Below are 17508 nucleotides of genomic sequence, written 5' to 3'. Positions count from 1 at the left end.
ATTGTACAAAAAAATACATTATTTAAGTCTTAGTTGCTAAGTCAATCATCACACGTTTGTTACTCCTTCACTCAAAAATTACTAAATGGATTTGTCTGAAATTCAGAATGGAGATAGATTATAGAATGAAATTAGCACATAAGACTACTTTTTATACGGGAAAATTATAGAGTATCCACGGGATTTTTAAAAAACCTAGTTACATCCACGCATATGAAGTCGTAGGCTTCAGCTAGTATATTATAATTCCATATAAAGGTGGCTACAGCATGCAAATTTAGATACCTAGATCCGTTGTGCGACAGAACTTAGAATTAACAGCTTAACTATATTGTAAGAAACATAAAGGTAAGAAAAAAACAAAACAAAAAATATTAAGGTTAAGAAAACACACAACACATGCAACCATAAACAGATAGTGCTTGACATTTTTTACTTGTTAACTACTTGAGAGTCAAGTGGTAATTTGTCATTTTTTTTAATTTTTCGAAAGATCGTCAAATATAACATTAAACGTGTTTTATTGCACACTTGCGCACTTGCATGCTTGCAATCGGGATATTTTGAAATTGTTACCCTTAACAATTTCAATTAAATTTAACTAGGGTGAATTTCTACTATTCCTTTAGAAAGTAGGGTAAAGCCAAAATCGTAAGTGAACGCATTGGTAGAATTTACTGTAACACTCTCGTAACACTAGAATAGAAACGTCATTTCATTCCTAACGTTTCCTCCATCATTCAACATGCAGTCAAAAGCATTCTCACAAAAAGAAGAAAACGAATCGGAATTGGAGGTGAGTAATTCTGTCTTTATAAAAATTCCACTTATAAACTTAACAAAACTATAATAGTATGCCCAGTGGCGTGTATTTTGGTTTCCACAGTGTATTTTTTTGAGTTTTTTGTGTCGTGTTGAGATTGGGAGATAAATTAGCCGGTGGGTTGAGTTGGATCGTAAGCCGTTATTTTTCAAGATTGTAAGGTCATTGTGCTCTGTCTAGCGTTGTATGGGCGGATTTTGCATATTTGCGCATAAACCGCAAAATTGTGGATTATCTTTTGGCTTTATTACAAAAAACCGTTAGGCGGTGTAACGTCCGTTGTCCATTATGCATTTACTTAGTCATAAACGTCATAATATAATTGTGGGTTTTCAGCTCTTTGTTATAGTATTTCGTGACTTTTTAGTCATTCGGTGACCTCGTTTAGTCATGTATTGTTAAAATGCACGAAAAATGGTCTTAAAAACCAAAATTTGTGATTAAATGTGCCCTACATTTTACGTAATTCATTATTAGAGTGACTTATTAATGTTTTTTAAATATTTAAAACTTACCTTTTTATTTACTTTAATGTGTTTGGAACCGATAGCCAATTTAGCAACAATTTACTTTAGTCACATGGTAAAAAAATCAGTATCACTGCATCACTTAAAGTCAGCATGCTGCATACTATTATGTATGAGAGCCCTAAGCTCAATGCTATCTATCTAAATAGATTTAAGCTAATTTTTCAACAAAAGATCAAGTATTTTTCAGAGAATTTTCCTTTGTAGTTACCTACTAGCTACTTACATAATTTTATGGCCACCCATGCAAAGCTGGAGTGAGTCAGTAATAAATAGAATACAACATTGTCATTGTCTTGTATTATAAGATGGGCTAAGAATATCTTTGTGCAAAATGAGTTGTTTACCAAAAAATATAATCTTCCTAAAAAATTACTTATCATGACATTATTTAGGTCAGTTTATAGCAGCCAGGTAACTGGAACCTTATCTATTATCATAAAATTCTATTGATACAAATAAAAATGACTAAAATTTCCTGTAAACTCAGTCTCCTGCTGCTTAAGGTTTTTAATCATCATTATCATCATTAGCTGATAGATGTCCACTGCTGGACATAGTTCTCTTGCAGTGACTTCCACAAGTCATGATCTTGCACCAGCTGAATCCAGTGACTCTAGGAACTTGTTTGATGTTGTCGGACCACCTAGTGTGTGGTCTGCCAATGTTGCGCTTTTACTTGGAAAGTTGATTGAGACTCCAACGTCTATTGGTACCTATTTCAAACTATGTGTGATGCTTCTAAATAGAACTTATCAAATCATCAATAGAGTTAATACTTGCTAATTACATACTTTAGGTGTACCTACTTTAAACACTTAGGGAGATGTTATAGTTGTCCATTTTTAACCCCCGACCCAAAAAGAAGGGTGTTATAAGGTTGAGCTATGTATCCGTGTATCTGTCTGTGGCTTCTTAGCTCCTAAACAAATGAACCGAATTTAATTTAGTTTGTTTGAAAGGTGGCTAGATCGAAAGTGTTCTTAGCTATAATCGAAGAAAATCGGTTCAGCCGTTTGAAAGTTATCAGCTCTTTTCTAGTTTTCTTATAGAGGTTTTTGTGTCGTGGGTTTATTAAATTTTGAGTTATGTCTCTCTGGCCTACAAGTATACAATTTTCAGTCAAATTATTTTAAATTAAGCCACATCAATTACATACATAACATGTACATATGTATTAAGTACTAGCTTATTGCTGCAACTTCGTCCACGTGGACTCCACAAATTTCCAACCCTTATTTTACACCCTTAGAGGTTGAATCTTCAAAAATACTATCTTAGTGGATGTCTAGTCACAATAGCCGTCTGCATGCCAAACAGCCTGATCCGTCCAGTAGATTTAGCTGTGCGTTGATAGATCAGTTAGTCAGTCAGTTAAACAGTCAGTCAGTCAGCTTTTCCTTTTATATATAAGGACTAGCTGATGCCCGCAGCTTCGCCCGCGTGGATTGGTCAGATCCCCTGCAGCATCAGGATTGAGGAGTTGGACTCCAAATTTAGGAAACAATGTCGCAAAGTTCCTCTATCGATTAAAAAAGAAATGACGCAAATCGGTTCAGAAATCTCGGAGATTTCGGTGTACATTGGGAGAAAAACACAACTCCCTTTTTGAAAGTCGGTTAAAAAAGTAGCCTATGTTACACCCTGGTCAATCCTCTACTTGTCAGTGAAAATCCCGTCAAAATCGGTTCAGCCGTTCCGAAGATTAGCCTTTTCAAACAGACAGACAGACAGACAGACAGACAAAAATTTTAAAAACGTGTGATTCAGTGTTGGTATCGTTCAAATAACCATATGAGCTTAATATGAGGTAATTATTTCGAAATTACAGACAGACACTCCAATTTTATTTATTAGTATAGATAGTAAACAAATAACTTTTTAAATATAGTATAATTAAGAGGTAAGTGCTTCTTTGGCCACTTCTTATCTTTTTCTTATAACCACATATCTATTACTTTTTACTACAATTATTTTTGTAACATCAAATCAATTTTAATTGATTTATTATGATCAAAACTGCATTGAAATCCACTTATAAGCTTAGACATATAGTTACTTTGCTTTTTATACTATGTAATTACTAATTAGAGATTTCCATTTAAGATTGAATCATTGGTCTGAGTAGATTCATTTAAAAATAGTAAATTGATACGGCAATCTCTTCCCTATTAACCATTTACTATCTACCTATAAGCTATACTGGCTATAACTAATAAATTACACCTATTAGGAATATACTTAATCTAATGTTTATGTCTGCTCAATGTCTAGTTACCTTCACATAACCATATTGGTTAAGATAATCGCCATTCTACCGTGTTTCCTCACTCAATCGTAATTTGATAGCTTACTGTACTATGTTATTGAGTGTATGTTAGCCAATATAACTTGGTATGGTAGGAACTATTTATATACTTGTAGTAGGTATGATATTTCGGGCGTGGTTTATATTATATGCATATGTGTATTATATGCAATATTTTGTGGCTTTTGGATTGTCTTTAGAAGATTACTTTAGTGATAAGGCCGCCTATGCACCCTAGCACAATTTTCGTTTTTGTTTTTATCTTTAAACATGTACTTACCGTGCAATAAAGCTTTCTACTACTATTACTTTTTATTTGGAATCAAATAAATAATAATAAATAAATCTTTATTATCTTAGCAGAACATTATTTACAGACTTTTGTGTGAGGTTGAGGAATGCTATAAATAATTTGATTTTTGATCCTGTGGTAGCTAACATTGCATTATTACCATTTCTTTCTCAATGAGTAGATAGAAGGTGTACTTCTATATTTTATAATAAAAATCTATTCTTCTCACATTTTTGGTTTGGTTCTGGCCTCTCAATAAACAATGCAATGCTATTAGTATTGACGAAATACCTATAAAGTGGACAGGAAAAAACAGCAAAGTACCTACCTAGTTAATTATAATATTATGAGGGCAGTGGTGTATATTGATATTTAAGCTAAAAATAAATCTAATTAAAGTTGCTAAGCCGCAGATTAGCTGGCTTGTGACTGAGTCTATATTTTTTCTGCCTAATCTATCTGAAACGCAGAGGTCAAAAGTCTGTCTGTTATAGGGTTGCCACCACTTGTAAAATTTTATTAAAAAGCTTACATTTACCTTTTTTTTTTGGGAAATTATATTAAATATCATCATCATAGTCTACCCATGGTTGGCTCAATACAGAGCATGGGTCTTCTCTCAGAATGAGAAGGGTTTTGGCCGTAGTCTACCACACTGGCCAAGTGTGCATTAGTAGACTTCACATACCTTTGAGAACATTTGAGATAATTAAGTAGTACAAATTATATTTTACTGTAAGTAAGACATGTACCTACTCTACTACCCTACCTAATATACAAAGACTTTTTGATCTGATATTTTTAGGTGGCTTATAATATGTCAGCCCCATTGTTACAAAAATTAAAATCAAACTATTATTAAATCTAAAACTATAACAATTTAAGAGAATCACTAACAAATTCATATACTTTCATTGCCGAAATTCTCAAAAGTTTGTTTGAAAATAACAGTAATCATAGTTCACACGTAGTGTTACTAAAATATTTTTTGTAAAGTAACGTAAATAGGCCACTCGAAGTCAATGCCGCGTCGTAGGTGGGGCATTGACCCGAGTTTTGCACGCTATGCATTGCGGGTTTGAAAAATACTAAATACTAAAAGTACAAGATAAATGGTTATTGGCATTGGATAGTGTTTAGATAGTATAATAATAACCCTAAGTTTTTCCTGGCGTTCTGGTTACAACTTGTAGAGTCACTAACAATACAGATATGGCGTTGCAAAGGGGTTATAAATTATAATACATGAATAAACATTAAAATGATTCGATTTGCTAAATTGATTTATACCAATCATTCCTGTTTCTCTATAAGGTACAGTGCATACGTCGTACGACGCCCTTGTTGAATAAAGATACTCTGTACATGCGACTGATTGTTTTAATATCATTCCAATCGCCATGTAGGTGAGCGTTTCCGCTGGATCGATAGACGGATAGGGTTGTCGCAGGATGATCATTGAGAATTCATCACATACTTTTATCTACGCTCATATCTTAAAATCTTGTTTATTTAACTAAATTCAAAAATAAATTGAATTCAAAATGATCACTTATTGACATACTTTCAAAATTCAAAACTCAAAATATTTTTATTCAATTAGACTTTTACAAGTTCTTTTGAATCGTCACGTCTTAAGTCACGTACGTCTTTAATGTAAAAAAAAAATACATTGAAGCAATGTTTTCTTAGCAAAATAATGAAAAATAATGCTTTAAAATACTTTCTGCATAAAGTACAGTTCCGGCTCTTTCAAGGCACTATAGTCTAGGTTCTATTCATATGGAGCCATGACAAATCCGCGCGTCGCCATTGGTCGTTTATGTATGACGTATGCTTTCGTCTGAGGCTATCGTCAATGATTCAACATCGCCTAGCGCGGCACGCGCATGCGTAGTGGACTGCTGAATTTTGGTACCAAACGCTACATATAATTACTTTAATATTTAATTATTTATTATTATGTCATGCGACAACCCTATAGTTTCATTCGTCCAACCGATTTTATAGAAATGGTATGCGTATTGTAGTGACGTCAGAGCGCCGACTTTTGCCAGCCGTTTCGGTCAGCAAAACAATAGAATTTCTATGGTCCAGTAAACTGAGAGAAATGCACTTTTTTCGTACGATACTTGCTTTTTTTGCGACTTCGCCTTCGTGGATTTAAATTCATCACAACTACCTATCTACAACATAGGTAACAAAAACAATTACAAGTGTAAATTAAAAATTTGTAACACCCTCGACAAGTGAAGGTGAGATGATAACTTTCAAACGGCTGAACCGATTTTCTTGGATTATAGCTAAGAACACTCGATCAAGCCACCTTTCAAACAAAAAAACTAAATTAAAATCGGTTCATTCGTTTAGGAGCTACGATGCCACAGAAAGATACACAGATACACACGTCAAGCTTATAACACCCCTCGTTTTGGGTCGGGGGTTAAAAATAAAGAATGATCAAATGTCTGTCAATAAGTCACGGTATACTGCGTTGAATAGTCTAGTCGTCTGGGCGCCGCGTCGCGAGCAGAGGACCCTGGATGGGATCGAAACTAGATAGATAGATAGATAGATAGATAGAAACTCTTTATTGCACACAAAAAACACATATAAGGATAACAACACAGTAAGAAGAAAACAGAAAAAAACAATTGTGTGCAAAGGCGGCCTTATTGCTTGGAGCAATCTCTACCAGGCAACCTAGTCAGGCATACTACGACAAACACGAGACTTTTGCTGACATCATCGTCAACCAATAGTCCACTGCTGGACATAGGTTTCTTGTACTACTTCCACACGCCACGGTCTTGCGATGCGACGCCGCCATCCAGCGGCTCCTTCGACTCAACTGATGTCGTCCGTCCACCTAGTGGAGGGTCTTCCAACGCTGCTCTTTCCCGTGCGAGGTTGCCATTCCAACACCTTGGGACCCCAACGTCTTTCGGTTTTTCAAACTATGTGTCCTGTCCATTGCCACTTTCGCAACCCATTGAGCTCATCGGTTACTGTGGTTCTCCTATGGATATGCTCATTTCTGATTTGATCACTAGAGTAACTCCAAGCATAGCTCTATCTAAGCCAATGACTTCTATCATAGAAGTCATTGATCTAAGCACAGCTCTAGCTCCATCGCTCGTTGAGAGAGCTAGACGTATTTTAGGAGATAGCTATATTCAAAAAAAATATTTTTATTCAATTAGACTTTTACAAGTTCTTTTGGATTGTCAAAAGCATCTACCACTGGTTCGGAATGCCTTTCGTACCGAGAAGAACCAGCAAGAAACTCGGCGGTTGCTTTTTTCAAAGATTTGATATACAATATTATGCCATGTATAAAAGCAATTGAAGTCCTGCTATATTATAGCTAGCTATATTTTAAGAGAATATTTTCGCCAAGCGAAACTGCGGGCGGTCGCTGATTTTTAATTAGCCTTTTTTAATTATCATTAAAACGTATTATGTTTGTTCAAAAAGTTACAGTCCAGGCCCAGGAATATAAATTAATCAACCAAAAATTGTATCTATTACTCATAGTTCATATTCAAAAAAAATATTTTTATTCAATTAGACTTTTACAAGTTCTTTTGGATTGTCAAAAGCATCTACCACTGGTTCGGAATGCCTTTCGTACCGAGAAGAACCAGCAAGAAACTCGGCGGTTGCTTTTTTCAAAGATTTGATATACAATATTATGCCATGTATAAAAGCAATTGAAGTCCTGCTATATTATAGCTAGCTATATTTTAAGAGAATATTTTCGCCAAGCGAAACTGCGGGCGGTCGCTGATTTTTAATTAGCCTTTTTTAATTATCATTAAAACGTATTATGTTTGTTCAAAAAGTTACAGTCCAGGCCCAGGAATATAAATTAATCAACCAAAAATTGTATCTATTACTCATAGTACGGAGAAATGTTTTGCTTCGATAAGGCATGAGTCAACCCATTTGCTGAACAATAATGTTTTTATTACACGGCTATAATGAGTAAAAGCTGTTTGTTATGCTCGCTCTACACTCGCGCGCGATAAGACTGCGTTCACACGGCAATACACCGCACGTTTTTTGCAGGATAAATCTTATCGAATACGTAGGGTGCATACACCTTAAGGCGGTTCATTTTTAGGGGTCCGTACCCAAAGGGTAAAACGGGGCTCTATTAATGTCCTCTGCTGTCTGTCCGTCTGTCTGTCCGTGTGTCTGTCCGTGTGTCACACGTAGACTAAATGAGTTACAAACCTGAAATTTTGGTATTTGGTGTAGAACGTTGACTCAAAACCAAATATTTAATTATATTATAATAGTTTGTGAGCTATGAGCAAAACAATCATTTTTTGGGTTTTCTCTTTCACAGTCTGCGATGTCCTAGTTTGGAAAAGAAATATTTCATACACCATAAATATGATGTTCATAATTACGTACGGAACCCTAAAAGAACGAGGCCCGACTCGCACTTGGCCAGTTTTTGTTTATTTCTCTCTTTTATTCAGCATCCTTCATTCTGGTCACATCCGCCCGTTCGCCGTGCGCGAGTGAAGAGCGGGCATTATACATAAACTGTGATAAGAGCCGTGGTCTATGATATCCTCAATTGGACCATGAAACCGGCGTTCTGTGACGATCTACATACAATAGATTACAGACCACTTTAATAGTTCTTAGAAGACCAAAAAGTGTACATACAGGATGTAACTATTATGTACGTAATACGTATACTGATGTACAACAAATCACAGGACCAGCCTAAATCAAAAACTATTAAGTATGCATAAAAATAAATAAAAATCTGTTTTAGAATGTACAGGTAAAGCCCTTTCATATGATATCCCACTTGCTATAGTTATCTTACTTTGAAAATTGAAAAAATTAATTATTTTTTCATGAACACATTTTCATTTTTTTTTTGTGATGTAAACACAAATTCCCGGTTTCCAGATTTTTTCCTTTACTTGTGCTATAAGACCTACCTACCATGATTCTAGATCAACAGGAAGTATGTATTCTATACGGACAGACAGACAGACAGACAACGAAGTGATCCTATAAGGGTTCCGTTTTTCTTTTTGAGGTACGGAACCCTAAAAATCGCATTGCTCTACCGCTGAGATCTACCTATAAAATTGCTCAGACAAAATTAATGTCTTGAAATTGGACAAAAATGGTTTTTATTTTCCTTTGATTCAAAAGTTGGTCCAAATTAAATTCGAAGTGCTACAAGCCTCATTAATTTTTTGCAGACGACCCAAAATAATGATTGAACCATCCGTATAAATGGATTTAACAGATTAAAAATAATAATCCAACGAATCTTTTAATGAATAAAGAGATAACGGCACGCCATCTTAACGCGGCATAGCGTAGAGATCGGCTGATCATCGCGTCAATACAACTACAGTTATACCCATCTGTGCTGTTTGCTTAGTACGAGATTTTATATCTCACACCAACGTTGATAGAATTTGAGAGTCGAAACACGATAACGTCAATTTAAAATGAACTTAAATGTCCTTGATTCAGAGTCAAAAATTCAGTAACACCGATTTCAATGTCGAAATGTTTCCGCTTTTTTAAAAAAAACAATTGTTAGAGATAATTAGTTAAATTAAAAAGATAAAGCTCAAAACAAGACAGTTAAAGTCCATTTTAGTTTAACTCTGAAGTGTTCGAATGCTCGTACACCGGTAGGAAGGCGAGTTTAATCAGTAACTTTGTATCAAACGTCAAAACGCTCACGTAAAGGGAGCTTGTATAAAATACATACATGTGATGTCATAAACATTTACCGTAATTTGACGTACTTTTTTAGTTAAATCAATAATTTGAAATGGCAAGCAAACTTAAAACTAACAGTGGACATGGATTTTACGAAATTTGGAAGACCCTCTAATTAATTAGTTAGATACTACGGCAATATACTTTTTTAACTGGCTTTATGGCTCTGGGTTTTAGCCTTTGTTTTCTGAACTTGCTGCTTATCACACATAGACACCATACCAACTCTACCAACGTTATTGAATGCAAAATCTTGTACTAAGCACACTACAGACGAGAATTAACATCTGCCACACCCGGCCACAACTGCTCAGCATTTTTTGTTACGACTTTTTTTGGAACACCTTTTGTTTGGGACGCTTCAGACGGCATTAGCGAAGATATCTACTTACGTACTATAGTACAAAGCTAGTGTGGTAGTGTATGGATATGAGTAGTTCACGATAGTTAGGGAACTTCTAACAAGACATCTTTCTTCGACGTCACTTTTTTCCATCCAATTCCACCAGCCTGTATGTGTCCACTGCTGGACATAGGCCTTTCCAAGAGCGGGCTACCAAACACGGTCCTCCACCTTCCTCATCCACCCGCTCCCCGCCACCTTCTTCAGGTCATTCTCCAGTGGGCTGGAGGTCGTCCCACACTGCGCTTACCGGCACGCGGTCTCCACTCCACACTCACACACGTCTGCCCCATTGGCCGTCGGTTCTGCGATAGACGACCTGTCCATTGCCACTTCAGCTTCCTAATCCTTCTTTGACTTGAAAATGTTAGTACATTTGATGCATGTAGCCCTAAAGTAACCTTATTTTTCTTTGATTTCCTAACCTAGCCTAGCTATTTGAGCCTAATATTTGACACATCATCGATTCAGGATTAACCCAAGAGTTCTCTCACTCTAACTCACTAACTCACTCTGATATGAGTCATCATATTATGACATATGATATAAGGTAACTGACTGGCTGACATATTATCATTGCACAGCTCGAACGCTGGACCTAGAAACTTGCGGTTTTCTCTATAACAAAGAAAAGATTTCAAAATTCTCCCGAGAGAAATCGAGGCAAGTCAGTCAATGTTAAAATTATAATTTAATAGTTTATTTATTTTTGTGTGGTAAAAAATCTCTTCTAATTCACACGCACATCATTAAAAAAAAATTAATATGTTTTATTAAACTTTATTAAGCACTAGAGGATGCCCGCGGCTTCGCCCGCGTGGCTTTCGGGTTTTTTAAATCCTGTAGGAACTCTTTGATTTTCCGAGATAAAAAGTAGCCTATGTCCTTCCCCGGGATGTACCCCAAGTCTGTACCTTTAACTAAAATCGGTTCAGCGGTTGGGCCGTGAAAACGTAGCAGACAGACAGACAGACAGACGCACTGTCGCATTTATAATATTAGTATGGACTAGAAGAATCTAGATGATGCCCGCTACATCGTCTGCGTGGATCAAAGTTTTTATAAATCGCGTGGGAGCAATTTGCTTTTCCGGGACAAAAAGTTGCCTATGTCAATTTCCGGGACGTAAGCTACCTTTGTACCTTGCGTATAAATCGGTTAAACGAAAGGCATTTAAAAGTCCCGTGGGAACTCTGAGTCCTTCCCCGGGATGTAAGCTAACTCCGTACCAAATATGAAAATCGGTTAAACAGTTGGGTCGTGAAAACCTAGCAGACAGACAGACAGACAGACACACTATCGCATTTATAATATTATAGTATATAGTATGGAAGTATGGATTTCAAAATAGTAAAATTTTTCTTAAAGAAGATTTGATTTAAAATAATGCTGTTTAAAGTACCTAACTATCAATAAGTCATTGGCATAATATTATCAATCAAATCATTATAGAAAAGATTGATGACAACTTCCGTCCCTTTTCCTCATGGTTATCTCGTTTTATCGCTGCTTTCTCTATAATATGTCTGTCGGTATGTGATAAATGATAAATAATGGCCTACATCATGTTACTTGTTTATCAATAACACATATAATATCATATTTATATAGGTATATGTATTGCTTGATGTAAGAATAATTACTTCTTTCACTTTTCTCAATGAATGTACTGATGTAGGTAGGTATATCTTGGAACAGTTATTAAGTACCAGTATCCATTCTACCCTACATCCTGCTGTGCCAAGAAAATTAAGGCTGCCTTTTCGCTATGGATTCTTTCACTTTTTAGAGTTCCGTACCCGAAGAGCGCCAACGGAACCCTATTACTAAGACTTCGCTGTCCGTCAGTCTTGTCACCGGGCTGTATCTCGTGAACCGTAAATAGATAAAGAGTTAAAATTTTCACAGATAATTTCTATTGAACAACAAATAATAAAAAATTCAAAATGGTCGCCATGAACATTAAAAAAAACTTAAGTGTTATTTCTAGTACGATGGTGCGGAACCCTTCGTGTGCTAGTCCGACTTACACTTGACGGATTTTATTTAAAATCTAGATGTTGAGTCGACTTCGTCTGTGATGGCGTTTGCTGGCGCGCGTGCTGTGCTTGTTTGGAGTGTTTTTTTTGCTAAGAGTGGCTGGTTTTTGTGTTATTTGGTGTTTTTTGGTGGTGGAACTGACTGGGAAGCGCTCCAAAGGGGCGCCGCGCGTATGTCGGCGGGCGCCGGCGCAGACGGATTCCATACTTGTATAAATTCAATAACTTGAAAATATCACAAACTTGACATTGGCTAATCAGAGTAAAGCCAGATTTAAAGAAAAAAAAAAAAAAGATGTTGAGTCTGTCTACAAAGCTGATAGTAACAGTTATAAAGAAAATATTAAAACTCTATATATTTGTATAGTAATTAGATAAGGCTAGCTTTAAGTTTTATTGTAATATTTTCAATAAAAAATAAAACTCTTTGATAGGCCATAGCACCATAATATATTGTGTGAATTTTATTTAACCATCTGAAGCTAAATCCCTGTGACAGATGAATGGACAGATAGACAGACAGTGATTGTAGGTTAGTAAATAGGATTCCGTTTCACACCCTTCATGTACGGAACCCTAAAAATGTAGCGGCTTAATTGTAAGACGATCGTGGCACTTGATTTTATTTTTATCTCCTCTTGATCTTAATGGCCGCTCCTTCGGGAACATTCTTAGAGTTAAGTACGCTGTAAAAAGCGTTTATTATACTTGTTTTATAATAAACTTTCCGTGTAACGTAATAATATCGATAAATTATTATTTTTGAGCGTGCGTAAAACCTGTACTTTTAACCATATATATGTTCTTAGATAAGAAAGCTACCTACATAAGAATAAAAATATCTAAGTATATAAAACGTCCTGACTGACTGACTGACTCATCAACCCCCAGCCCCTTTTGGAGTACAAAATAACAGTACTAAACATACTTGGAACTAGGAAGGTGAAAGCACAGAGAGTTCCCTTTATAATGTATACAAGGAATAAACTAGGATTTTTCGAAATCCTGACGGAATAGGAGATAAAGAAGATTCGTGTTTTATCCGAGCAAAATCACGGGAGGTGGCTAGCTAAAAATATCCTTACAAATTATTTATCCAAAGAAACTCATACAAATTCGTTCGAGATCAAAGAACTTTTGGGCTTATTGATTTTGCCATTACCCACAAGTAAATACCTAAGTATAGATTAGTGTTGTTATGGATATCCATATCCGTAACCGAAACTATCGGATATCCGAAATAAAAAAATATCCGTAACTGTAACTGAATCCGTAATAAAAGTTTTGGATAGTTTCGGATAGGGCGGAGTCTAACTAAATACTACACTCGTACGAATTAACTGTGCACTCCGCTGGAATGCGACACCTTCATCAGTTCACATTTTACAGTTCCTTAAAAAATTAATATCCGTAACCGAAACTATCGGATAATCCGAAATAATTTAATATCCATAACCGTAACCGAAACCGACATTATTTTTTACCAATATCCATATCCATATCCGGATCCGAAATTATATATCCATAACATCCCTAGTATAGATGTTAAACTACATCCCTCAATGCTTCACGAAATTACTTTTTCCAATAAAGTACCAATACGACGTCACTGATACCTAGCTTACACGAAGGGTTGACACCCTTCCGGGTTTTAATAATGCGGTGCAAAAAACCCATATTCGTATTACTTCAATCCATATGTCGAGTTTTGTGGGTTCGTGTGCACGGTGCATTGCACCTGTCGATGCTATTCCAGGAACAGGTGCCACTAGGGTGACCAACCATACGGATTTTTGTGGATATGTCAGGACACAATGACCAGTATAAAGAATGGTAATATGATACAGTGACTAGAGGTTTGATTACTTTAAAAGTTGATAATTTGTTTGAAAAACAAAAAAACACTGTAGTTTCGTAGAACATCCGACGACCGAAGCTGTGCTCTATCTGAAAAGCTCATATTATGGACACCAATGCGTGCCACAAACTAGGTGCGTTTCAACTCCGCGCTTGACAATTTTTTGTTGGCGTTTATTAAAAATCTTACAATCATTTAACAAGTTATAATTTACATACTTAAAACTAGGTACGACACTGGTAATGTTTGATTATTTTGCTTCTTAATATCTTCTCACATTCTCTCATAGTATATGGGCATGAGTTTTTCTGTTCTATAACATCGCTGCTGTGGTTCTCAGGTCATCTTCTCATCTTCGGAGTGATCTTCCTTTCTTTTTTGATTTACTGATGAACAAAATTCTCGAAAATAATCGACTGAAAGTCTTTAACAGTGAATAAGACTTTAACACCCGTATTGACAAACGTTACTATTAGGTCTCACAGTGCCGTCGAACGCACAGTGTCCGTTCCACCAATCAGATGACTGTATCACGTCAATTTACAATGATCTGATTGGTGGAACCTACACTATGCGTTCGAGCGCACTGTGAGACCTTATACTAACGTTTGTGAATACGGTCGTAAGAAAACATGACTTTAAGAAGATTATTTATGGCTGATTTCTAGGATCCCTTTTTTACCTAGTATAGTCTAGTTTCAATGGTTTGTGTATTTTTCCTCAGAGAATTGATCTGTTCAAACACCATGCCAGTTTCATGTTGTTATTTGAATTGTAATAAAACGTCTCGGGTCTCGTCCCAAGCATCGGGGCTTAAATTGTTTGCCAAGTATAGCAGTTTTTGTAGTTGCGCCTTGTTTGTCAAGACTATTCTCATTATATTCATGGTCACCCTATACCAAACCTCCCCCGAGCTAATTGGAAGGATCAATATGACCCGTCTGTATTTGCAATAATTACACTTGCGTGTGGGAAAGGCTGAGTGGTTTTGCGGTTTTAAAACAATGTATTTAGTCAAATTACATTGAAGGTGCTTAGTAGACCATGGATTGTAACAAAATTGGCTCTACTCAACAATTTCTGTGATGAGGGCACTTCATTAAAGGCAACATTTTATTCTGTGGAAACTAGGTAGGTATAATGAAAATCTGAGCTATTAAGAAGCCCAGTACCTAATTTAAAAAATTCCAAAATCGCCTTAAAAGTGGAACGGCACGTACAGAGCGATCAAAGTGAGAATAGGAAAGTCAATGACCTCTACTTGTCAACTGTGACTTTAAAATCATATAGATTTTTTTTTTCTTTCAAAAAAAGTTCTAGCCAGTGTCACTCGAGTTGATGTAAGGATTCTAACATTCCCCATACATCCAAATCTGTTCAGGCGTTTAGAAGTTATGGTGGAATAAAGAAACTCACATACATGAACCCTGAAAACATTGTTTACACTCTGTTGGGCAGTCGGGTAATGAAGCTCGTATTTATTTTCATTTCCAGATTAACCGTAACAGAATGACTTCCACATCTTTCAACGTTGGTATCGGCGATGGGTCTCGCCTGTCGAGCAGGGTGCTGCGCCCCCCGGGCGGCGGACACACTGACATCTTTGGTGGTGAGCCGGAGCCCCCGCGTACTGGCGGGCGTCGCCCCGCAAATGCTTGTATTGCTACCACAGCTCAAGGTTAGTGGAGCTGCACTTTTATTCAACTACGAAAGAAGTGATTTGCTTCCTCGTTTCTAATCCGAACCGCTGGATATGGAACGCCCTTCCGGCATCAGTTTTTCCTCCCACTTTTAATATGGGTAAGTTCAAGTCAAGAGTGAACAGGCAACTTCTAGGCAAGTGCGCTCCATCTTAGGCTGCATCATCAGTTGCTTACTTACACAATATATTACGTATAGTTTTAGACCAAGATTAGCAGTTTGCGCTGTACAATGAACCAGTCAGTTTATCCTTTACGGATTATCCCCTGAAACTTGACACTACTCTACCCTAATTCCGTCTAAAATATTATCCTTTCAAATATGACGTATCTCATGTATCCACGTATCGAATTTCAGGTCAAGGGGACGAGCCGGCGAAGCCAACGAACGGCGCAGACGCTCCGAGCCAAAACGGCCAGGCCAGTGACCCTCAGCCTAGCCCTGTGACCCCTGAAGTGACCCCTTCAGCCCCTCCTGCCCCTGTAGAAGCTAAAGAGGCAAAACCTGATAACCCCAAGGCTGTAACCCCTACGGAATCCTTCAAGCCTGACGCCCCCAAACGCGTCCGCGTACCCCCAGGTGGCTTTTCTTCCGGACTCTGGTAAGATGGCAGTATCAAATATTCTTCGGGACCAGACTATCTGTTGGCGTCTTGTATGTTTTCGTTTGGTGCTCGGTACATTAATATGTTTACATTTATAGTTATTATTGACACATATAGTTGTTCTAAGTTCTTATGTTGTGTAGGTACTTTAATGTAACATGGTACATAATGTGTTTTGAGTAAAATTAAATCTTAAATTAGAATGGTTTTATGCACACACTGCAAATTCTGGATGGGATGGGTTTTCGTATTGCGTTTTTGGATGAAAATTAATATCAGGGAAAAATAAATATGTAAGATATTCGCGTGAAGTGTTATGGCTCCAGTACACATTGTACCCATAAGATCGGTGAGTTTCGGAAAACATTGTTATCCCATAATAAATATTGTCAAACTCATATAAACCTAGCAAACTTTGTGTAACTGTTATTACCTAATAACATTTACATTGGAAGTAAGTAGTTTCAAGTGAAAATATAATCCTCTGCATTTATTTCGGACACTTTTCGCAACAAGCCCAAATCCTGTTGTTTTTTATTTCAATCCAGTCAAAGTTTGACCACACTGCCCCTATTTCGAGTTCAATCAAAAACTGATCAAAAGTCATAAAAGTCTGCCAGCATATATGTAGGCTAAGTGACACGTTTTCGCCGAGTTCGTTGGGCCAATGTATACTGGACACTTTACAGTGTGTGCTCCAACATTGAGTAGTTATTTCTTTACGTGTTATCAGATCAAGTTTTGTTTTAATGTTTCTGAATATGGAAATTGTTTCGATGAGTCCCAGACATGCATTTATTGTATGAAGTTTTAGAATAATGTTTGTAGGGCAAAGATGTTTTGACTTTTGAAAATGCCAAAAAAGGCTAAGTTAGGAAATGTATCTATAAATCAAGACTACAGTGTTTTAGAAAGTTTTCCTGTAAGTATATCTAAGGCTCAGGCTAGACGGGCGTAATGTACATCGCGCAAAACAAGTGGTCCAATCTGAAGTTGCGACATGGCACATGGCTGTTTGGGCAGGTCATAGAAAGAGCCTCATAGATAAAGGATTTAGTACACAAGCCCGACTTACAATAGGGATGACTTACAATACAATATGGACAATAGTCAAATCAGTGACTTTTTATCAAACCTCAAAACGCTCGCTTACTGGCGGAGCTTGTATAAAATTCACAGTT

At 36.6% G+C, this 17508-nt stretch overlaps 1 protein-coding gene across 1 annotated transcript; it reads left to right on the top strand.

The window, feature by feature from the left end:
- The first annotated feature begins 709 nt into the window (after positions 1-709).
- LOC123877064 (jupiter microtubule associated homolog 1-like) lies at positions 710-17157 on the top strand. The gene is made up of 3 exons (XM_045923571.1): positions 710-796; positions 15517-15700; positions 16081-17157. The coding sequence occupies exons 1-3, from the start codon at positions 746-748 to the stop codon at positions 16326-16328; spliced, it is 483 nt and encodes a 160-aa protein (XP_045779527.1). The 5' UTR covers positions 710-745; the 3' UTR covers positions 16329-17157.
- Positions 17158-17508: the final 351 nt, after the last annotated feature.

Source organism: Maniola jurtina, chromosome 22 (assembly GCF_905333055.1).
Source record: "Maniola jurtina chromosome 22, ilManJurt1.1, whole genome shotgun sequence".
Lineage (NCBI taxonomy): Eukaryota > Metazoa > Arthropoda > Insecta > Lepidoptera > Nymphalidae > Maniola > Maniola jurtina.
The sequence above is the reverse complement of the archived record's forward strand: the minus strand, read 5'-3'. Positions and strand labels throughout refer to the sequence as shown.

Bases quoted from the DNA above. Each gene is read 5' to 3' on its own strand.
- LOC123877064 (XM_045923571.1), top strand. From the start codon at position 746: ATGCAGTCAAAAGCATTCTCACAAAAAGAAGAAAACGAATCGGAATTG. The intron at 797-15,516 runs GTGAGTAATTCT...TTTCATTTCCAG, and splicing joins AAAACGAATCGGAATTGGAG to ATTAACCGTAACAGAATGAC. The intron at 15,701-16,080 runs GTTAGTGGAGCT...ATCGAATTTCAG, and splicing joins TATTGCTACCACAGCTCAAG to GTCAAGGGGACGAGCCGGCG.